The sequence below is a fragment of the Sander vitreus genome, chromosome 8 (assembly GCF_031162955.1).
Source record: "Sander vitreus isolate 19-12246 chromosome 8, sanVit1, whole genome shotgun sequence".
NCBI lineage: Eukaryota > Metazoa > Chordata > Actinopteri > Perciformes > Percidae > Sander > Sander vitreus.
This window is the reverse complement of record NC_135862.1, coordinates 323,090-347,246: the sequence shown is the minus strand read 5'-3', so window position 1 is coordinate 347,246 and position 24,157 is coordinate 323,090. Positions and strand designations below refer to the sequence as shown.

General features: G+C 41.0%; 2 protein-coding genes and 1 long non-coding RNA gene across 3 annotated transcripts in view; 2 read left to right on the top strand and 1 right to left on the bottom strand.

Moving 5' to 3' along the window:
* The window catches only part of LOC144521710 (NLR family CARD domain-containing protein 3-like), a 29,499-nt gene extending 6,962 nt beyond the window's left edge, over window positions 1–22,537 (bottom strand). The window contains exons 1-11 of the mRNA XM_078256270.1: window positions 22,437–22,537; window positions 11,216–11,299; window positions 10,394–10,516; window positions 8,944–9,066; window positions 7,425–7,547; window positions 5,741–5,863; window positions 4,095–4,173; window positions 3,708–3,933; window positions 1,806–3,582; window positions 1,541–1,714; window positions 1,076–1,249 (exon numbers count right to left, since the gene is read on the bottom strand). Of these exons, the coding sequence (XP_078112396.1) occupies window positions 1,076–1,249; window positions 1,541–1,714; window positions 1,806–3,582; window positions 3,708–3,933; window positions 4,095–4,173; window positions 5,741–5,863; window positions 7,425–7,547; window positions 8,944–9,066; window positions 10,394–10,516; window positions 11,216–11,277 (2,984 nt within the window). The 5' untranslated portion in view covers window positions 11,278–11,299; window positions 22,437–22,537. The remainder of the gene's footprint in view (window positions 1–1,075; window positions 1,250–1,540; window positions 1,715–1,805; window positions 3,583–3,707; window positions 3,934–4,094; window positions 4,174–5,740; window positions 5,864–7,424; window positions 7,548–8,943; window positions 9,067–10,393; window positions 10,517–11,215; window positions 11,300–22,436) is intronic.
* On the top strand, window positions 19,314–21,272 carry LOC144521638 (uncharacterized). Its single transcript, XM_078256197.1, is given in 5 exon segments — window positions 19,314–19,875; window positions 19,878–20,069; window positions 20,072–20,476; window positions 20,479–20,855; window positions 21,168–21,272. Coding segments are annotated over 5 exon segments (1,641 nt in total).
* Window positions 22,538–22,619: 82 nt separating the features above from the next.
* Window positions 22,620–24,135, top strand: LOC144521447 (uncharacterized). Its single transcript, XR_013502331.1, has 3 exons — window positions 22,620–22,773; window positions 23,168–23,236; window positions 23,334–24,135. It is a non-coding gene; the product is annotated as an uncharacterized LOC144521447 (long non-coding RNA).
* The last annotated feature ends 22 nt before the right edge of the window (window positions 24,136–24,157 follow it).

Genomic DNA, 24,157 nt, shown 5'->3' with positions numbered 1-24,157 from the left:
TTGACTCATTTTAAATGTATATTCATTTATAAATGACAAAACGCAAAGATATCTGTTACCAGCTTTGACACAGAAAATGTTGCGGTTCTATTTGATGACCTTACTGCCTCTTAAAGGCGTTACTGTGGCGACAGTAGGCGGGGGGATTAAGTGTTGGCTGCACTTGATAGCTGTAGATAGTAGCTGGCAGCAGAATCCTGTTGAAAGGATTTTAGGATTTACAAAATAGGTTGCAATAGCAGAATGGCGCTGTCCATATTTCCACTCATTGACTCCACAGGAACTGAAGCAACTGCAGAAGACAAGGAAGATGGCGCCATCCAAGTGAGTAGCCTGATATATGCCATGGGAAACGAGTTGGAGAATATCTAAAGATTGGTTGCCAAGGAGGACCACGGAAATGAATTTGACCATGTGCTAGCAACGTTCAATGAGTATTTTGTGCCATGAAGTGATGATGAAATGACATTACTGAACGTGCACTGTTCAATCAACAAATGCAGAAGCTGGAAAAAGCAAAGACTTTCATCAGGGCTCTGTACGAACTGTCTGAACATTGTGACTTCAGCACAAATAAGGAAGATAATATCCGTGACAGGATTGTTGTTGACAAAGATGAGTTGTGTCTGTCTGCCGACAGAAAAACTCTGTCTGGTCTGCTCATATGTGCCACCTGGTGGTTGTTGTGCACACTGCAGCTGCTACTGGAAAGAAATCTTTCACCCCCTCCCGGTAATCTCATGAAATGAAACTTAAAACCTCTGAACACCCACAAAGGTGTTTTCAGTTATTCTGGCTGATTAGACCTCTGCTCACGTTGAAGGTGGGCCGGAGCTTAGATGGGAATTTTTAGGTCACAAATCCTTTCTACCAATAAGATTTGTCCTGCACTTACATGTGCAACAGAGCTTACAAAAGGCTCAGGAAGATATCAATCAATCAGTGTAAACACACTCACACAGTCCTGGGAAGAGGTCTAATCAGCCAGATTCACTGAGAACACCTGTGTGGGAGTTCAGGGCCTTTAAAACGTATGTACTCTCTCAGACTGACTGTGGCTGCAGCCTCTTCATACCTGAGAGTGTCCAGTCTCCATAGTGGATCCTCCAGTCCAGCAGACAGGAGATTCACTCCTGAGTCTCCTGGATTATTGTAGCTCAGGTCAAGCTCACTCAGATGGGAGGGGTTGGAGCTCAGAGCTGAGACCAGAGAAGAACAGCCTTCCTCTGAGATCAGACAGCCTGACAGACTGCAAATACACATAACACACAGAAAGCCTCTGTCAACACGTGCGACACGAGCCATGTCGTTCTTTTCTGGTACATTTTAAATACTGGACATTTTTGGTTCAGTATTTAATTAGTCAACAACAAGGGCAAAATCATGAAAAATAGCCTACTCATGGAAAGTGATTCTGAGTCTAGAAATTACTGCAGAGGTTTAACTTATCGGCAAACATAAAGTTACACGTTAGCTGTTTATAAGCTAAAGCTAATTCGTGTTTAATGGTCATCAGTTGAACATGTTGATGAATCCAGACCTGAGAGTCTCCAGTGTGCAGTGTGGACTCTTCAGTCCAACAGAGATCAGCTTCACTCCTGAATCCTGCAGGTTGTTGTTGCTCAGGTCCAGCTCTCTCAGACTAGAGGACTGGGAGCTGAGAACTGAGGACAGAGCTTCACAGCTTCTCTCTGATAGGTTACAGCCACTCAGTCTGGAGAGACAACAGGAAGGAAACAAGTTATTTATTATTAACTCCTGTTGAAAGATAGCAGAGTATTTATTGATGAATAAATCACACTTACAGAGCTTTGTTGGAGGCTTTGACCACTGGCAGCAGCCTGAGAAGAGCCTCCTCTGAAGCAGAGTATTTCTTCAGGTCAAACACGTCCAGATCTTCTTCTGATGACAGTAAGATGAAGACCAGAGCTGACCACTCAGCAGCAGACAGTTTATCTGCGGAGAGACGTCCCGAACTCAGGGACCGTTGGATCTCCTCCACTAGAGAACGATCATTCAGTTCATTCAGACAGTGGAACAGATTGATGCTTCTCTCTGCAGACAGAACCTCACTGATCTTCTTCTTGATGTACCCAACTGTTTCCTGATTGGTCTGTGAGCTACTTCCTGTCTGTGTCAGCAGGCCTCGTAGGAGATTCTGATTGGTCTGCAGTGAAAGACCCAGGAGGAAGCGGAGGAACAAGTCCAGGTGTCCATTTGGACTCTGTAAGGCCTTGTCCACAGCACTCTGGTAGAAGTGTGTCTCTGCAGATTCCTCTGTTTGTTCTTCTGACAGCAGGTTGACTCCAGAGTTGGTGAATGTCAGATGGACATGAAGAGCAGCCAGAAACTCCTGAACACTCAGATGGACAAAGCAGAACACCTTGTCCTGGTACAGTCCTCTCTCCTCTATAAAGATCTGTGTGAACACTCCTGAGCACACTGAAGCGGCTGTGATATCGATGCCACACTCTGTCAGGTCTGATTCATAGAAGATCAGGTTGCCTTTCTGCAGCTGCTCAAACGCCAGTTTTCCCAGAGACTCAATCATCTTCGTGGTGTCTGGACTCCAGTGTGGATCTGTCTCAGCTCCTCCATCATACTTGATGTTCTTCACTTTGGACTGAACCACCAGGAAGTGAATGTACATCTCAGTCAGGGTCTTGGGCAGTTCTCCTCCCTCTCTGGTCTTCAACACGTCCTCCAGAACTGTAGCAGTGATCCAGCAGAAGACTGGGATGTGGCACATGATGTGGAGGCTTCGTGATGTCTTGATGTGGGAGATGATTCTGCTGGCCTGCTTCTTATCTGTGAATCTCCTCCTGAAGTACTCCTCCTTCTGAGGGTCAGTGAACCCTCTGACCTCTGTCACCATGTCAACACACTCAGGAGGGATCTGATTGGCTGCTGCAGGTCGTGTGGTTATCCAGAGGCGAGCAGAGGGAAGCAGATTCCCCCTGATGAGGTTTGTCAGCAGCACACCCACTGAGGTGGACTTTGTAACATCTGTCAGGATCTCAGTGTTGAGGAAGTCCAGAGGAAGTCGACACTCATCCAGACCGTCAAAGATGAACAAAACCGGGAACTCTTCAAACCTGCAGATTCCTGCTTCTTTGGTTTCACTAAAGAAGTAATCAACAAGTTCCACCAAGCTGTACTTTTTCTCTTTCAGCACATTCAGCTCTCTGAAGGTGAATGGAAATGTGAACTGGATGTCCTGGTTGGCTTTGCCTTCAGCCCAGTCCAGAGTGAACTTCTGTGTTAAGACTGTTTTCCCGATGCCAGCCACTCCCTTTGTCATCACTGTTCTGATTGGTTCATCTCTTCCAGGTGGGGCTTTAAAGATGTCTTCTTGTCTGATTGTTGTTTCTGGTCTGTCTGGTTTCCTGGATGCTGTTTCAATCTGTCTGACCTCATGTTCAGCATTGATCTCTGCAGTCCCTCCCTTTGTGATGTAGATCTCTGTGAACATCTGATTCAGAAAGGTCGGGTTTCCTGCTTTAGAAATCCCCTCAAACACAGACTGGAACTTTTTATTTAGTTTAGATTTGAGTTTACGTTGGCACACTCCAGCAGGACTTCCTGAATAATACAGAAGAAAAAAATCAGTAAGTGATTTATCAAGAAAACAGGAACATATTTCTGTCCATCTCTTAGTAGACATCCCATTTTTTCAGCAAGTTAAATCTTTAGAGAAGTCCTCTTACCACACTGCAGAAAGTCAGCCAGTTCGTCCTGCTTCATTCTCCTCAGGAAATGTAGTGTGATCTTCAGAAATGCCTCTCTGCTGCTCCTCTGCTCTTCATCCTCACCGTCCAACACCTCCTCATCCTCCCTCTGACTCTCTGGGCATTCTGGGTGATCTGGACTCAGAACATTCTGGATCTTCTTCAGCTCGTTTTTCACAAAAGTGACGATGTTCTCCTCCAGCAGCTGGAACAGAAGATTATATGAATGACAAATCAAACTGAAATCATGGAAGCAAACATCAGATACTTGTCGGACAGCCTGACAATCCACTGGTCTGAAAAGTGCAGCATGGAGATGATACTGAATAGAATAGATGTAAAAGTAGTAGTTGTACATGCACAGACCATAAATATGGAGTCCAGGTGTGTTTGATGCTGCTGGGCAGACTGACCACTGGGAACCTCTGAGCTCTCCTGGTCGAATCTGTGGAGGAATCGGGAAGAATTAGCTCACATCATGTCTGTCCACACCCCTATAAAACTGGGAACAGCAACTCACAGCTCACACAAACTACTTGGATACTCAAAACCCTCCGACTGAGGACCCCTGAGTTGGAGTTATCCCTGAAAAACAAGAGGAAGTCACTGACTGCTGTTTGTGATTATGCAACAATTAACAAGGTGGTTTTGTGTGGCATCAGCAGTGATGTACCAGACTGTTGTAGTTCAGCGAAAGCTGAGCCAGAAAAAAATTGTTTGATTCACCAGTCGATCTATGTTCCAACCCTCATCTGTAGTCATAAGCTTTTGGGGACCAAACAAGGACTAAACACAGGTATATACTGGACAAAACAAGGACTAAACACAGGTATATACTGGACCAAACAAGGACTAAACACAGGTATATATTGGACCAAACAAGGACTAAACACAGGTATATATTGGACCAAACAAGGACTAAACACAGGTATATATTGGACCAAACAAGGACTAAAACACAGGTATATATTGGACCAAACAAGGACTAAACACAGGTAGATATTGGACCAAACAAGGACTAAAACACAGGTATATATTGGACCAAACAAGGACTAAAACACAGGTATATATTGGACCAAACAAGGACTAAACACAGGTATATACTGGACAAAACCGAGGACTAAAACAGAGGTAGATATTGGACCAAACCAACGACTAAAACACAGGTAGATATTGGACCAAACCAAGGACTAAACACAGGTATATATGGAACCAAACCAAGGACTAAACACAGGTAGATATTGGACCAAACAAGGACTAAACACAGATAGATATTGGACCAAACAAGGACTAAACACAGGTATATATTGGACCAAACCAAGGACTAAAACCAGTATATAACCAGTATACCAGTATATAGCATTAAAACCAGTATATAATCTGCACTGCACCCAGAACACAATGAAGCAATGTGTTGTCGATAGATTTGACAAAACTAGTTGTTTTTTCCTGCCATCCAGAGAAAAGTGTTTTCTCTGGATGGCAGGAAAACAATACAAACTGAACTGACATGATTTTAAACAAACATATAATTATAATAATAATAATAATAATAATGAATTTTATCTGTAACAGACTTTATATTTAAGCAAATCTCAAAGTGCTACATAGAAATGCTAAGGGGAAAAAAACATTAAAACTAAAAGAAATGTAGGTCGGCAGTCGGGGCAGGCGGGGTGGAGAAGCTAGACAGGCGGGAGCGGATGGTGTCTACATTTTTCCTGAAAAAAGTGATAACGTTTTTGTACCTCTGCACTGTGGCTTCTGAGTTAAAGTGAGTTCTTACATCAGTAGCATCAACAGGAAACCAACTGTATGTTTCCCCAGACATTGATGGTTCAGAGTTTTAGAGCAGCTGATTACAGTCCAGCTGTTACCAGTGACATGTTTCGATTTACGTTGTTAAATGACTGTAAACTACAAAATGTTGAATTGATGGAGGAAATCAGTGGCGTCAAGGTTAGCCTTTGTTAGCAGCCAGCATCTGTTAGCCTAAATAAAATATAGCTTACCTCTTTGCAGCTGAAGGTTGTTGTCCTTTAAAATCAATGAGGTGACCATGAGACCAGTCACTCTTCATGGACACACAGCTGGGTTCGGGTTCAGGTTCAGCAGAGGCTGGTCTCTGATGGATCCTGATACACAGAGAGTTTATTATAATAACCTAAAACACAGGTAGATATGGAACCAAACCAAGGACTAAACACAGGTAGATATGGAACCAAACCAAGGACTAAACACAGGTAGATATTGGACCAAACAAGGACTAAACACAGGTAGATATTGGACCAAACAAGGACTAAACACAGGTAGATATGGAACCAAACCAAGGACTAAACACAGGTAGATATTGGACCAAACCAAGGACTAAACACAGGTAGATATGGAACCAAACCAAGGACTAAACACAGGTAGATATTGGACCAAACCAAGGACTAAAACACAGGTAGATATGGAACCAAACCAAGGACTAAACACAGGTAGATATGGAACCAAACCAAGGACTAAACACAGGTAGATATGGAACCAAACCAAGGACTAAACACAGGTAGATATGGAACCAAACCAAGGACTAAACACAGGTAGATATGGAACCAAACCAAGGACTAAACACAGGTAGATATGGAACCAAACCAAGGACTAAACACAGGTAGATATGGAACCAAACCAAGGACTAAACACAGGTAGATATTGGACCAAACAAGGACTAAACACAGGTAGATATTGGACCAAACAAGGACTAAAACACAGGTAGATATTGGACCAAACAAGGACTAAACACAGGTAGATATTGGACCAAACAAGGACTAAACACAGGTAGATATTGGACCAAACCAAGGAATAAAACACAGGTAGATATTGGACCAAACAAGGAATAAAACACAGGTAGATATTGGACCAAACAAGGACTAAACACAGGTAGATATTGGACCAAACAAGGACTAAACACAGATATATACTGGACAAAACAAGGACTAAACACAGGTATATATTGGACCAAACCAAGGACTAAAACCAGTATATAACCAGTATATAGCATTAAAACCAGTATATAATCTGCACTGCACCCAGAACACAATGAAGCAATGTGTTGTCGATAGATTTGACAAAACTAGTTGTTTTTTCCTGCCATCCAGAGAAAAGTGTTTTCTCTGGATGGCAGGAAAACAATACTAAACTGAACTGACATGATTTTTAAACAAACATATAATAATAATAATAATAATAATAATAATGAATTTTATCTGTAACAGACTTTATATTTAAGCAAATCTCAAAGTGCTACATAGAAATGCTAAGGGGAAAAAAACATTAAAACTAAAAAGAAATGTGGGTCGGCAGTCGGGGCAGGCGGGGTGGAGAAGCTAGACAGGCGGGAGCGGATGGTGTCTACATTTTTCCCTGAAAAAAAAGTGATAACGTTTTTGTACCTCTGCACTGTGGCTTCTGAGTTAAAGTGAGTTCTTACATCAGTAGCATCAACAGGAAACCAACTGTATGTTTCCCCAGACATTGATGGTTCAGAGTTTTAGAGCAGCTGATTACAGTCCAGCTGTTACCAGTGACATGTTTCGATTTACGTTGTTAAATGACTGTAAACTACAAAATGTTGAATTGATGGAGGAAATCAGTGGAGTCAAGGTTAGCCTTTGTTAGCAGCCAGCATCTGTTAGCCTAAATAAAAATATAGCTTACCTCTTTGCAGCTGAAGGTTGTTGTCCTTTAAAATCAATGAGGTGACCATGAGACCAGTCACTCTTCATGGACACACAGCTGGGTTCGGGTTCAGGTTCAGCAGAGGCTGGTCTCTGATGGATCCTGATACACAGAGAGTTTATTATAATAACCTAAAACACAGGTAGATATGGAACCAAACCAAGGACTAAAACACAGGTAGATATGGAACCAAACCAAGGACTAAACACAGGTAGATATGGAACCAAACCAAGGACTAAACACAGGTAGATATTGGACCAAACCAAGGACTAAACACAGGTAGATATTGGACCAAACCAAGGACTAAACACAGGTAGATATTGGACCAAACCAAGGACTAAAACACAGGTAGATATGGAACCAAACCAAGGACTAAACACAGGTAGATATGGAACCAAACCAAGGACTAAACACAGGTAGATATGGAACCAAACCAAGGACTAAACACAGGTAGATATGGAACCAAACCAAGGACTAAACACAGGTAGATATTGGACCAAACAAGGACTAAACACAGGTAGATATTGGACCAAACAAGGACTAAAACACAGGTAAATATTGGACCAAACAAGGACTAAAACACAGGTAGATATTGGACCAAACAAGGACTAAACACAGGTAGATATTGGACCAAACCAAGGACTAAACACAGGTAGATATTGGACCAAACATAAAAAAAAGGATATGCACTAAACACAGGTAGATATTGGACCAAACAAGGACTAAACACAGATATATACTGGACAAAACAAGGACTAAACACAGGTATATATTGGACCAAACCAAGGACTAAAACCAGTATATAACCAGTATATAGCATTAAAACCAGTATATAATCTGCACTGCACCCAGAACACAATGAAGCAATGTGTTGTCGATAGATTTGACAAAACTAGTTGTTGTTGTTTTTTCCTGCCATCCAGAGAAAAGTGTTTTCTCTGGATGGCAGAAAAACTAATACTAAACTGAACTGACATGATTTTAAACAAACATATAATTATAATAATAATAATAATAATAATAATAATAATGAATTTTATCTGTAACAGACTTTATATTTAAGCAAATCTCAAAGTGCTACATAGAAATGCTAAGGGGAAAAAAACATTAAAACTAAAAGAAATGTAGGTCGGCAGTCGGGGCAGGCGGGGTGGAGAAGCTAGACAGGCGGGAGCGGATGGTGTCTACATTTTTCCTGAAAAAAAGTGATAACGTTTTTTGTACCTCTGCACTGTGGCTTCTGAGTTAAAGTGAGTTCTTACATCAGTAGCATCAACAGGAAACCAACTGTATGTTTCCCAGACATTGATGGTTCAGAGTTTTAGAGCAGCTGATTACAGTCCAGCTGTTACCAGTGACATGTTTCGATTTACGTTGTTAAATGACTGTAAACTACAAAATGTTGAATTGATGGAGGAAATCAGTGGAGTCAAGGTTAGCCTTTGTTAGCAGCCAGCATCTGTTAGCCTAAATAAAATATAAATAAAATATAGCTTACCTCTTTGCAGCTGAAGGTTGTTGTCCTTTAAAATCAATGAGGTGACCATGAGACCAGTCACTCTTCATGGACACACAGCTGGGTTCGGGTTCAGGTTCAGCAGAGGCTGGTCTCTGATGGATCCTGATACACAGAGAGTTTATTATAATAACCTAAAACACAGGTAGATATGGAACCAAACCAAGGACTAAACACAGGTAGATATGGAACCAAACCAAGGACTAAACACAGGTAGATATGGAACCAAACCAAGGACTAAACACAGGTAGATATTGGACCAAACCAAGGACTAAACACAGGTAGATATTGGACCAAACCAAGGACTAAACACAGGTAGATATTGGACCAAACCAAGGACTAAAACACAGGTAGATATGGAACCAAACCAAGGACTAAACACAGGTAGATATGGGACCAAACCAAGGACTAAGCACAGGTAGATATGGAACCAAACCAAGGACTAAACACAGGTAGATATGGGACCAAACCAAGGACTAAACACAGGTAGATATTGGACCAAACAAGGACTAAACACAGGTAGATATTGGACCAAACAAGGACTAAAACACAGGTAAATATTGGACCAAACAAGGACTAAAACACAGGTAGATATTGGACCAAACCAAGGAATAAAACACAGGTAGATATTGGACCAAACAAGGACTAAACACAGGTAGATATTGGACCAAACAAGGACTAAACACAGGTAGATATTGGACCAAACCAAGGACTAAAACCAGTATATAACCAGTATACCAGTATATAGCATTAAAACCAGTATATAATCTGCACTGCACCCAGAACACAATGAAGCAATGTGTTGTCGATAGATTTGACAAAACTAGTTGTTGTTGTTTTTTCCTGCCATCCAGAGAAAAGTGTTTTCTCTGGATGGCAGGAAAACAATACAAACTGAACTGACATGATTTTAAACAAACATATAATTATAATAATAATAATAATAATAATAATAATAATAATAATGAATTTTATCTGTAACAGACTTTATATTTAAGCAAATCTCAAAGTGCTACATAGAAATGCTAAGGGGAAAAAAACATTAAAACTAAAAGAAATGTAGGTCGGCAGTCGGGGCAGGCGGGGTGGAGAAGCTAGACAGGTGGGAGCGGATGGTGTCTACATTTTTCCTGAAAAAAGTGATAACGTTTTTGTACCTCTGCACTGTGGCTTCTGAGTTAAAGTGAGTTCTTACATCAGTAGCATCAACAGGAAACCAACTGTATGTTTCCCCAGACATTGATGGTTCAGAGTTTTAGAGCAGCTGATTACAGTCCAGCTGTTACCAGTGACATGTTTCGATTTACGTTGTTAAATGACTGTAAACTACAAAATGTTGAATTGATGGAGGAAATCAGTGGAGTCAAGGTTAGCCTTTGTTAGCAGCCAGCATCTGTTAGCCTAAATAAAATACAAATAAAATATAGCTTACCTCTTTGCAGCTGAAGGTTGTTGTCCTTTAAAATCAATGAGGTGACCATGAGACCAGTCACTCTTCATGGACACACAGCTGGGTTCGGGTTCAGGTTCAGCAGAGGCTGGTCTCTGATGGATCCTGATACACAGAGAGTTTATTATAATAACCTAAAACACAGGTAGATATGGAACCAAACCAAGGACTAAACACAGGTAGATATTGGACCAAACCAAGGACTAAACACAGGTAGATATTGGACCAAACCAAGGACTAAACACAGGTAGATATTGGACCAAACCAAAGACTAAACACAGGTAGATATTGGACCAAACCAAAGACTAAACACAGGTAGATATTGGACCACACCAAGGACTAAACACAGGTATATATTGGACCAAACCAAGGACTAAACACAGGTAGATATTGGACAAAACAACGACTAAACACAGGTAGATATTGGACCAAACATTTAAAGAAATGCCAATAAACCAGAGCACATTTTACTCCCATCCAGGAATGCTGTGTGGACTAGCCAGACCTTCCTCTGCAGCGCTGTGGAGGAAGGTCTAGCAAAGCGAGAGACTTAAACATAGGTAGATATTGGACCAAAGCAGGTCCAATATTAAAATGAGATCTAAACTGGACAGCTTTCATGTGGTCCATGTCTGTGCTGCTGCTCTCTGCTTCAACACAACACAGACAGAGGTTTGAGTGTGAATAATGCTGGTGGAGTGATCTGAGTGCTGGACATCTAGGGATTGTCCTCTCAATTCTCAGCTTTGGGTTACATTTGGGTTACAAACTGTAAAACGTTAGGGTTAGGGGTTGTCGTGTCACCTCTGAGCTTTGGTCTGTCTGTCCCCACTCAGAGTGGTTCCTCTGTCCTCACACTGATCCATGCTGCTGAACTCAGCCTTTCATCTGGAGAGGAAACACATCATAATTTGTCAGTAGTTCTTCTGTAGTTCTACTATGAGTCCACTAGATGGAGAATCAGCTGTCAACAGTAGGGCTGGGTATCATTAAAAAATGTGATACCAGTGCCAAAACCAATAGGGGTCAGTACCTGAAAGCGTTTTTTCTATACCAATTTTATAAAATCCATTTTAACAAAAAGAAATTACAACATTACACATTATGTACAGTGTTGAGCACCTCTCTGTGCAACGTAAAGTTTGTCCTGCGAGTCTCTATGACATGTAACGTTAGATAGCCAATCAGACATGATTAGATCTTGGTAGAAGCATGCTGCATGCAGGGGTCTCATTTATAAACGTGGCGTACGCACAAAACGGGGCTGAAAATGTGTGTATGCCACTTCCCACGCAAAGGTTGTGATTTATAACAAACAAACTTGATGGGAGAATGTGCGGTCCTCCACGCAGACTCTGACCCATGTGTACGCCCATTTTGGAGACAATAGGAATTGGCGACGCAGATGGTGAGGTGGTGAACTGAAGTCAGACTGCAGGAAGTAAAAGGGAATAACGATTACTTGTAATATTTTCAAGCACATTTCTTCACTCCATATCATCCATGTTGTCATGAAGATTAAATCCAGCAGTGCTATTTGTGCTTCTACTGAGTGATAATTGTTCCATAAATACCTTGTAAAATCCAACTCAAATCTTTAATAAAAATGTGTTCTTAATGTTTAATCAGCGCTGTCTCGTCATCACATTGTCCGCTACGGAGCACAGGAGGAGGAGACGGCTCGACTGCATGAAGTACATGATAGCATCAAATACCCTAGCATTAGATAATGGCAGAACAATTTAGGATTGTAAGTTAGTTCTATGTCACCTGCCTAGGGACTGCAGATGAAAAGGTATTTTTACTAATTCTGGCATATTTACATGGTGTTTTTATACAACAATGTTCATAATTATGCATGGTCCCTATCAAATAAACCAATTAAATAGAAAAATAAAAACACCTTGGACAAACATACAAGATATGTGCATGTTGTGGGAATCAAACAAAATAACAATTTCTGAGTAAGAGCAAGTTGTCAGTTATTGTGGTCACAACTTGATCTGGCTGCCTCCTGATTGTAAGAGACTCTGTGTGATCTTTGAAGAATTTAAAATGTTTTACTTTTTCAGTAGTCGTATTATATATTTGTATCAGCTGTGTTGGCATTTTCTTCTTATGTCCAAATACCATGAATTTTGTTTTTTCTATTGATATTTTAAAGCTCCAATTCAGCCCATTCAGATACCTTCTCGCAGTTTTAATTTGGCCAAAAATATAGGAAAGGTTTCTCCCTCGCTTCCAGAGGGCCCCATCGTCTGCAAATAATGAAAACTTCTTTTCCCACTCTGCTAAACATACCATTAACTAGTATATTAAAAAGAACCGGGCTTATAACACTACCTTGAGGAGTTCCATTCTCTACCCCGAGCTCCTCTGACAATTCACTTCCCACCCTTACCTGAATTGTCCTATTACTTAAAAAATCCTTAATCCAGTTAAACATTCTTCCTCTGATTCCCGCATCATAAGGTGCAATGAGCAACCCATCCTTCCAAAGCATATCATAAGCTTTTTCAATGTCCAGAAACATTGCAACAACGGCTTCTTTATTGGCGATGGCTTTTTTAATGTCAATATCTAAATCTAAAACAGCATCCATTGTTGACCGCCCCTGCCTAAATCCACTCTGATATTCCACAAAATATCCACAAGTCTATCTGTTATCATGTGCTCCATAATCTTACATAAAACAGAGATTAATGCAATTGGTCTATAATTGTTTTCTGTTTTTTTCCCTGGTTTCACAATTGGAATGATTACAGCATATTTCCACTCTTTAGGAAGACCTCCACTTTCCCATACATTATTAATTAGGGCAAGAACTTCTCCTGACAATTCACCAGAATTTTTAAATAATTGATATCCCAACCCATCCCTGCCAGGCGAGGTATCTTTCCCCTGAGTAATAGCTTTTTTTTAGTTCTTCCATTGAGAAAAATGTAGCCAGGCCGTATATACAGGCCGTCGGGCAATACCCCTTCAAATAGTTCCTCACAAAACCCACACTATCCAATCCCAAATCACAACTAGTCACATAAATTCCGACACACGACTCTCCGGTTACCCGGCGCGAAAGGAAGCAGTGAACTACACCCGATACCGAAGCTTGTTCCACTCCTGCTCCTGCTACACGTGTTTTCCCCTACTCCCGTGAGCGGCGCTGCTGTCAACAAACTCATCAGACACGTTTTCCATCAGCCTTCAAAGCATATACAGGAAGTCCCAAACATGTTTACATCCTGTTTGATCATCTGTAGGCTACCTGTAGTTTGCAGACATGGTTGAAGAAATCACATATGCGTTTTTGATGGCTAAGAATATTGAATATGAAGAGATGCCTCTTCTTATCCACGAAGATGGACTTCAACAGAGAAGGTATTTAACGCTAAATATTTCAAATTGACATGGCTCAAATGCCTACATCTACGTTTCCAAAGTTATACAACGCCATGTTTACGACAGAAGACAAAAAAAAAATGTAACCAATAAAAGGATTTGAAACCCCTGCTTTTCATTTTATGACATTAAGCCTTAACATGTTCGCCAATATTCACACACACCATCTTCCAACCTCATTTATCTAGCAATCATGTAAGCACACGGAGCTTGTTCTGAGTGTTGAAAACAACATTCACCTTTCATCTTACACCGATTTCAACTGATTTTTGGGTGCATATATAAGTGACATAATATAGCCTATAGGCTACAACGAAAACAATTCAAAGGTTGGGCATGTCCTGGAAATTAAAGTGATTGATTCCTGTGTTGTTATTTTTGCTGAAGAGGGTTCGAATCCAGCGCGACACGGATCATCCTAATTACTTTTAAAACACAGTTTTTCCACTATACAATGTTATAGTCGTGTCGTGCTTAGATATTCAGTTGAGTTCAGTACAGTTTATATTGAGGTGCGACATGCAAAGGCCAGTAAAATGTTTATGAATGTGTAGCGAATCTGTCGACGTGGGCTCCGTTGATAGGTATACAAGGCATCTCGACAGGCTCGGAAACCAGTAAGTGGAAAAACCAGAAGGCACGTAACACCGGGACATTTTAGCGTCCCGACAGGCTTTTGTCGGGACTCGCAACTCAGAATCGGGACTGTCCCGGTCAAACCGGGGACTTCTGGTCACCCTACTTTAGGCTATCATTATTTTTTTTTAAATGCAAAGTTAATTACATTAACCAATTGGGACATTAATGTATCATCTAATAACAAAATAAGGCGACTTTCACTTTCGTCATGGGATTGTTGGTTGAAAACTGACGTAACATATTGACTGTAAACAATGTATAACCTAGCATGATTCAAGAGCCCAAACCATCCCATCTGAGCCTCTCTCTCCTCTACACTAATGTAACGGACATAACGTAGCTACATTAGCCTGCTGCTGCTACATAGTAAGGTGACCAGATTTTTGAGACAAAATCCGGGGACATTTTCAGCTCAGAAGCATAAATACCTCCAAAACAGGTAATGTTTTTATCTTTGCAAAACTTAAAACATTTCATGTAAGTTCAATTTTAATTTTCTCGCAAACCATTTGTCACAGCAACTGGCGCTAATATCACTGGAAAGCTCTGATTCTGGTTGAGGAGGTTGTGCCAGACTCAGGCCGTTGGCTGAGTCTCTGTCAGAGGGAGAGCAGGAGACGGTTGTGAAGAAGGTGGTCATTTCATGGTGCAGATTAACCCTATAGCATGCGCTGTATCCGTGTCCCATTCTCATTAGGGGCTGAGCCCCCTAAAGGTCTGATCCTGCTGCTACTTCATACTTGTAGTCCACTACACCTCAGAGGGAAATGTTGTCATGTTTACTGACTACATTTATCTGACAGCTTCTGCTTTATTGCTTCAGACTGGGCTTGTTTCTGCAGCAGCTCATTGAGTATCAGATACAGTTAAAACTATTGAGGAAATATTTTCCTTTGACATTGGTCCAGTATTCAACGAGATCTCTGCAGTCGGCAACGCTGAAACAAGCTACAATGTGAGCTAATAGGACGATTGTCCAGCTTGTATTTACGTTCATAAAAGTGCTCCTTTTTCCACCGACAGGCTCAGATTAATATTCTGAGTGTCTGACAACATTATGGGATGGATTTCTAAGGAGGTCGATATTTCTGTTTGAGTAAGATCCTTTTTTTAAAAGATAAAAAGTTCGTGAAATTGCGTTGGCTAAACCCACCAGACTCCATGTAAATAAACAGTGATTTTAGCATCGTCAAATATGGACATTCTAGAAGAGCTCTGAGCTCTGAGCAGCAGTCTAGCTGTCTTGAGCCTGCGCGGGTATGGTGTGCGTGAGTCAGCGCGACTATACGTTTGGTCAATGTTTTCTTTCTTTCATTCCAATTTCAGGTCCGTCAGTCACACTTCGGTAAAGTTAGACAGAAATTGGCAGATTCGCAAGATTCGTGGGTTTGCGGTTCAATAAATCTTAGATGAAACGTGTTACTTACACAATAGGCAGCTCTATCTAACCGTAGTAAGGTAGACAACAAGCTACAACCCGGGTGTTTTCCGAAAGAACCGTCTACATATGTGGATAAATACAATGCATGCCTGTGAGCGTCCTGCTTTCAGCCGAGCGTCTAGGGACCGTCTACAAAGTGCAAAACCGACAAAGATAAAATTCAACAGCTTCACTGTTATTGAGCCTAGCTCTTCCAAAATCACTCCACCCATCTAGGGCCTCCCTATCAACATACTACACCTGCTAAGCTTTGAAAATCTGGCTCAGCCTATTTCTGAGGAATTTTTATTGGGGAAAAATTCAATACTGTCAATGTTATTGAGTCTAGCTCTTCGAGAACCACTCAACAAACATATGGTCTTCTTGTGAACATACTACACCTGGTCATTTTGTAAATTCTGAATCAACCTGTTGTCATTTTTTTTTAATTGTCGAAAAATCAATGGCTTAAATCTTTTTCAGGCTATCGATAATAAGATTCATCCACGTATCTAGAGTTGACATTTTGTGACAGCATAGCTCTATTGTGCCAGATCCACCTCTGGCTGGCTTTGCCCTGTTTGCAGCTTGCTGTTGTGTTTTCTTTTTATGCCTGCAGTTGGAGCTGTTCAGTTCTGCAGGTGCACTAATTGATGGCCCAACTGGAAGGTGAATAAAGTAGACGCTCTTCAGTTTGATGGTTATTTCTCTGATGCTTGCTTCGGTCCTGCACTCTCGGCACCGCAGGCTGCTACCCTGCTTCATTTACCTTCTGCACCACATGTCCTGTGTCTTACACATAGCATATTGACTTTGTAAATATTACATATAATAAATCTACTTTGTGTTTATACTATACATTGGTGTGGTCTCTCCATCACAGAATTCCCCCCATCATTCCTAACAGGTAACTTGATTTAACCCAATAACGTGAATGTGGTAAGGGGTTCAATGCAGGGTAAAGTAGCCTATTATGGAACTCTGCCACATCTCCTGCATGTGGCGTCTGGATGGGGGGGGGGGGGGGGGTAATTATAAGCAGAGCAGTACAGGTCATTATTTATACAAATCCGGACCCGCTATTAGCCCATCATCTTGTCTGGTGAAAATTGTGGTGCATGGCCAAGTTCATTGTCATCACTAACTTTTATTCTTTCTCCAAGCCTATAAGTTTGTAGTCTAAAAGTCAAACATTTACCTGAAAATTATTGCCAGGTGACTTTGCCAAATATCGGCTGGGCCAACAAAAATGGAGAACACACATTTGTATTTCTAACACCATAACTGAAATCATAATTTTATGTTAACGAAAAAAAAAGAAATGACTGAGTAGATCACTCTGTATTGAGGTATGCAACGTATCTAGAGATGGTCCGATACCATTTGTTGCTTCCCGATACCGATTCTGATACCTGAACTTGCGTATCGGCCGATACCGAGTACTGATCTGATACCAGTGTGTCATATATTTTATTATGTTTTAACAGCTGTATACTACTATCTCTGTATAGATGATATGATGTATAACAGCTGTATACTACTATCTCTGTATGGATGATATGATGTATAACAGCTGTATACTACTATCTCTGTATAGATGATATGATGTATAACAGCTGTATACTACTATCCCTGTATAGATGATATGATGTATAACAGCTGTATACTACTATCCCTGTATAGATGATATGATGTATAACAGCTGTATACTACTATCTCTGTATAGATGATATGATGTATAACAGCTGTATACTACTATCCCTGTATAGATGATATGATGTATAACAGCTGTATACTACTATCTCTGTATGGATGTGATATTATAACAGAACGTTCTTTTATTCTGCAGTTTGACCGTCAGTTATAACGGAAAAACATAAATAAACTACTTTAACGTAGATTTTCTTTAGGGCTTTATAACGTGGTATCGGATCGGTGCATTGCAGTGCATGCAGTACTTCCCGATATCAGCATTTTAGGCAGTATCAGAGCAGATACCGATACTGGTATCGGTATCGGAACATCACTAAACGTATCCACCCTTTGGCAGTGAAATTACAGGAGCTTTACAGGACAATTTCAGACACAAAAAAAAAAACAATTATTACTAATAATTACGTCGACAGATTCACTACATATTCATAAACATTTTACTGGCCTTTGCATGTCGCACCTCCATATAAACTGTACTGAACTCAACTGAATATCTAAGCACGACACGACTATAAAAAAACCAATTATACCTCCGAGCTCAATGTTCCATCAGTCGGCGTCAACGAAGTAGACAAATCACTTCAAATATAACTTTTCTGCCAAATGAAAACGAGATCTTCAAAAAGAAACTCAGGCTGCGTGATTGAGAAAGAAATAGAGAGTGTGACGAGCGCGGAGAAGTTGATTACAGAATCATTTCAAATAACATTCACAGTGCTTTTAGTAAAGACATGTCTTATTCAATGGCATCATGGTTTTATTTATTCATTCCAAGCTAATGACAGTTAGCCAATCAGTCAAGAAATAGGCTATACATTTGACCAAGTGGCCCCCTTAAAGTCATAGCCCAAAGCAGGTTAATTACCCAGTGAAATAACGGTATGTTAAATGTTACTCAAAATGAGGTATGGCATTTGTAGAATGGTCAATGGAACAGGTTGACTGGATGCCAGCCGTATTTAGCCCCGCACACAACATTTGAGGGTGGGAAGTTCGCTCTGGACTTGATTAGTTGTGGAGCAACTATGCTCCAATCACAGCTGTTTGGAAAAATCAAATTGTCAGGGCGGGCTTTATGGACAGATGATCAACAATAACGGAATCAACCACGTCACCAAAGAGCACTTGTGTTGAATTCGGAGAATTGAGATGTGCAGCCTAGGCTAGATTCAGCCATCGAGTTTGTTATTATAAAAGATATCGACAGCGCATTCATTTTAAAATCCTCAACCGGCCTGTCTCAGCTAGACTCAAACCAGGTGTCGCTGCGACTCAGCTGTTCAAAAACGCCTGAAAGTGCGGTGACGTCATATGGTCAAGCGTGATACAGAGTGACTGAAGAGAGAGCGCCCAGCAGCGTTAGCACAAAGCTGACTCCTCCATAGAAATGCAACTGTAGCAAGGATCTTTAGTTTTAGTTTTCTAAAGAAGAATCCGTGCTGTACTTTATCTTTCAGAAGCCAGCACGAGAAACGTCCTCACAGCAGGAAAAAAACAGCCCTTATTTAAACGTAACGGCAAGATGTACATTTCCCTCATGCAATGCAAGATATGTATTTAAAAGGAAAAAGGAGCCAGCAAAAGGTAGTGCAGTGAGGATAACAGATTGGGCAAATAAAACACAAAGTAAGTGAAAGAAAATTCAGGACAGCAAGCAGTACAAAAAGAGGGAAAATAGCAAGGGCTGTACATAAAGGAGTAAGCACACTCTACTACAGCAGAAAAGAAGAAATGATGTCAGGAAATATCACCAGGTGTCTCAACAGAAATGTCCTCAAAACTATCAAATCAGAGTTAAGTAAAGGCAAGCGATTACATGATGATATGTTTATGGAAATCTATCTCACACAAAACATCATGAAAGAAAGCGATGTCAGATTTCATAAGATGCCGGGATACATTCAACATTTCCAAGTCGATCCATTTGGAATCCATATGTACACAGAGACCGGAGTTAACATTCTTGTCCAGCACCTAAGAAGAAAGGCCCCCCTGACATTACACCTTGATGCCACAGGGAGTGTTTGTTGTAAAGTACCAGGTCAGAATAAAAGAGTCCTCTACTATGCTCTGACTCTACCTGGTGGTGAAAATGCACCCCCACTGCCAGTGTGCGAAATGCTGACAAATGACCTATTCTATTCTATTCCACCAATAACCTTTTGGTTAATGCAGTTTGTCCGAAAACTGTCGCAACACACCAAAATGAGGGTGCACCAAATAGAAACAGACTGCTGGGCTCTTCTCCAGAGTGTTCTGATGGCCTTTAACAGAGAAAGTATTGTCAGCTACCATGGCAGTGTTTTTCTATTTGCTGGAATCAGAAGACCTGGAGAGAAATTGGAAACACCACTGTTCTCCACATATGTACTGCACACATCCTGAAAGCTGTCAGACAGCTAAAAAAAACATCTGACCAAAGATTAAAGGATTTTGCAACTTTTGCCTTTGTAAGGTTGCAAAACACAACAACAATGGCAACTGCACTGGGGTTCTTTGGTCCTTCTGTATAGTGCTGACGAGCAAACATAATTCCAGCCTGGTCAAGGAAAACCTGAAGGCCTTGCAGAAGTCAATAAAAGAAGGCAACATTGCTGATTTGGAAGAAGAGGATGAGGAAGATAGGGCCAAAGAGCCAAGGGATGAGGAGGAGGACAGAAGAAATGGTAAAACAATTATTCAGAGATCTCCCTTCTCGGCTGAATTTCGGAAGGTGTTCAGGGAGGTTCATGAACATCTGGCAGAAAGCGATGCAGATTCCGAGACTTCAGAGGACAATCCCTATCACTGCCCCGCAATATCTGAAGTTCTTTTTGAACATTATTTAGGGATATTCCCCCTCTGGAGTGGACTGTTGCTGGGAAATTTGAAGAGATATGCTACAGACAAGAACGATGAGGGTCCGGCAAAACTAGGGAGACCAACAGCCATGCTGAGCGATGGTTTGGCATAGTAAAGCAGTACGTTCTAAATAAGAAGAGGGGACTGAGGCCAGGAATGTTTGTTAGAAAAATGTATGCATCTTTACAAGGCCTACACAGAGAGCACATTATGTGCCATAACTTGTCAGATGAGGTACTGTTTGAACCCATAAAAGAAGACATCAACCTATCTCAAGAGGGTTGGGCAAAGAGGGGTGGGACAAAAGCAGCCACAGCAGCAAAGTCCAAATTTTTCTCTTCCCCGGAAGCAGTGCCAGCTCCAAAGAATGAAAAATTGGCTCTGAAGGCCAAGACGAGCTGCACAAGTAAAGGGTCTCTGCCTGCCACGGAGGTACTTATTCCTGAGCATTACAGTGAATTCATAATGTAATGAACCTTTAGTCTTTCAGCACTTAGCTGGCTAGAGCTATGACAAACACTGACTGTATTCACACCACAGGACACAGTTAAAGTTGAAATCATCTTTCCTATAATACATTAATAACTCCTATTTCTTTATTTATAATGTGAGAAATATTCATGAATACAAAATGTGTTGTTTAGTGTAATGACGGATTTCTGTACGAAAGTAGAATGTACAGTGTGGACAATATGATAAATTGAAAGTTTTTCTTTATGTCTAATATCATTTTTTTGTTTGTAGGATATTTCCCTTTGGACAACTAAACCAACTGAAGTGGTTGTGGCTGCTTTAAGACATGACGATGACAAGTTCACCCTGCAGAGAACTTATCACTGTGAGGCCTGATGAACTCATAATGGGCACGGCAGGTTTGTCATTAGAAATGGCTGTACCACACCAGTATATTAGATTAATCTGTCATTGTACAAGACTTTTGATAAACTCGTTTAATGAATGTGACGATGCCTCTAGCTCACCCAGTAAGACCGTTCGCCCCATGTTGGCTGAGTCCTGCAGCGGCGCGGGGTTCGAATCATTCCCCATCTCTCTCCCTCTTTCATATCTATCCACCTTCTAATAAAGGAAAAAGCCCCAAAAATAATCTTTAAAAAAGAAAAGAATGTAGCTATTTTAAATTATTTGTATCATGTGAAATCAAATTGGACAAATCTGCAAAAAATGTCCAGTGATAGTTAGCAATGTGAGCTGAGGTACCCTTGTGATATTCTTTTTACTCTGAATATAGTACCTTCACACCCCTTCAAACCACACTGACTTGGTTGATGCCATGCAAGGCTCAGATGAGGTGGAGGACTCAAGAAAGGCTGCCATCAGATTTGGGTAAATAGATTTTACAAGCTGAATACGTTACACAAACACATTTTTAACCCTTAGAGAATTGAAATATTAAGAATTTAACTGCCCTTCATCCTCTACAGGCAGGAGGACTGGGTCAGTATCAAGTGGAAGCCTGGCAAGATAGACCACAGCTTGAAACTTTTCCCAATACAAATATATTATAAATAGGCTGAGCCAGATTTTCAAAGCTTAGCAGGTGTAGTATGTTGATAGGGAGGCCCTAGATGGGTGGAGTGATTTTGGAAGAGCTAGGCTCAATAACAGTGAAGCTGTTGAATTTTATCTTTGTCGGTTTTGCACTTTGTAGACGGTCCCTAGACGCTCGGCTGAAAGCAGGACGCTCACAGGCATGCATTGTATTTATCCACATATGTAGACGGTTCTTTCGGAAAACACCCGGGTTGTAGCTTGTTGTCTACCTTACTACGGTTAGATAGAGCTGCCTATTGTGTAAGTAACACGTTTCATCTAAGATTTATTGAACCGCAAACCCACGAAATTTCTGCATTATACGTTAACATAAGGCCATGGCTGCGCGACGTGATGCAAACGTTACAAGCTGAAGCTGCACATTAGTCAAAGCTCAAGTGGATTTTTTTGGTCACTATTCACAGGGCATTTGTCATAATCTCCATAACTTTAAAAACTCACGTGAAGGCAGAAGGGCTTGGCTGTCCCTCTTTCATTTGCGGAGAAGCAGAAACGTTAGGCTCGTTGGAGATGAACTGCGCCTCGCCTGTAAAGCGGACGAGAGCAGGCGGGGGGGGCGGGGACAAACATCCGCTGTCAAGTCGGACACTTTTCCCATCAGCCTTCAAAGCATATAAAGGAAGTCCCAAACATGTTTACATCCTGTTTGGTAATCTGTAGGCTACCTGTAGTTTGCAGACGTGGTTGAGAAAATCGCATATGCGTTTTTGATGGCTGAGGAAATTGAATATGAAGAGATGCTCCTCCTTATCCACGAAGATGGACTCCAACAGAGAAGGTGATTTAAATATTAAATATTTCGAAGAACAGCGCACACATGGCCGCAGTTCATTTAACCTAACGTTAGTGGTTTCATTTTTCTGATAGTGTTCAGTAAAAGCATTTATGAGTTTGCTCCTAAATGATCATGTAGCCTAATAATGAGTTTAGAAATGTTCCTACATTCTTGGCAGATTAAAACGCTTAAAAACGATGGAATAATAAAGGGATATATGATATATAATATAATTTTAATTGTTACGCTGTTTAAGACAGGGTTCGATTATTATTTCATATAAAGTATTAAATAGATGATTATCATTTGTCAGCAACAATATTAATTCAATAACTGCTCCAGAAAGCACAATGAGTTCTTAATAATTCTGTAGAAAATCAGCTTCATTATCTCCTAGGTTGGTTCCAAAAGTACACAATGTGACTGCCTTTAAAGTCATTTCAGACTGTCAAGAGGACAAGTAGAGGTAAGTAGAGGTAGGTTATCTGAAGCATTATAGTAGGCTATTATCACTGATATTTGTAGCCTACATCAATGTGATCATTATTTCTTCTTTGCTATAGGATGTTATGACAACGTTGGGACCATTCTACACAGACAGACAGCATACCAAGGTGCCTGTAACCCACGCTGTTCTTGCCTGCCTGTGGACTCTAGCCAACCAGGAGTCGTATAGGGGTGTTGCAGACAGATGTAACATTTCAGAATCCACCATGTCAACCCATCTCCATCACTTCTGTTCCCTGGTCAACACACATCTGTCACATCACATTTCATGGCCCACAGGGGAAGCACTTCACACATCGCAACAGCCATCTTTCCAAATACCGTCTGTGCTCTTGATGAATGTCACATTCCCATTGTTAAACCATTTTGCAACAACCCCATAGCCTATTAGAACAGGAAACAATTTTACTCCATCATTCTCACTGGATTCTGTGACAGCGAGCGCTGCTTTTGTCATGTCAATGTAGGACACCCTGGAAGTTGGCATGATGCAAGAGCATTTCGATACACTGATGTAGCACGGCAACTGGAATTGAATCCTCAGGCTCTGGTACCAGAGGGGATGCACATCATTGCTGATTCAGCCTACCCTTTGTCGCTACATTTGATGAAGCCCTACAGGGATAATGGGCACCTTACTGTTAGGCAAAGGCGCTTCAACAGAAAGCTCAATGCAGCTGTGTGGCCATTGAGCATGCATTTGGCATCCTAAAGTCAGTTCAGGAGGCTCAAGTGTCTACACATGAAGGAAGTGGAAAACATCAGTCACAACATGTTGCATTCTTCACATTTGTTTAGATTCTGGTGACCGAGTTGATGAAGATGAGCAGGGTCTTCTTCAACAGGACATTGAGGATCCACACCCAACAATATATATATA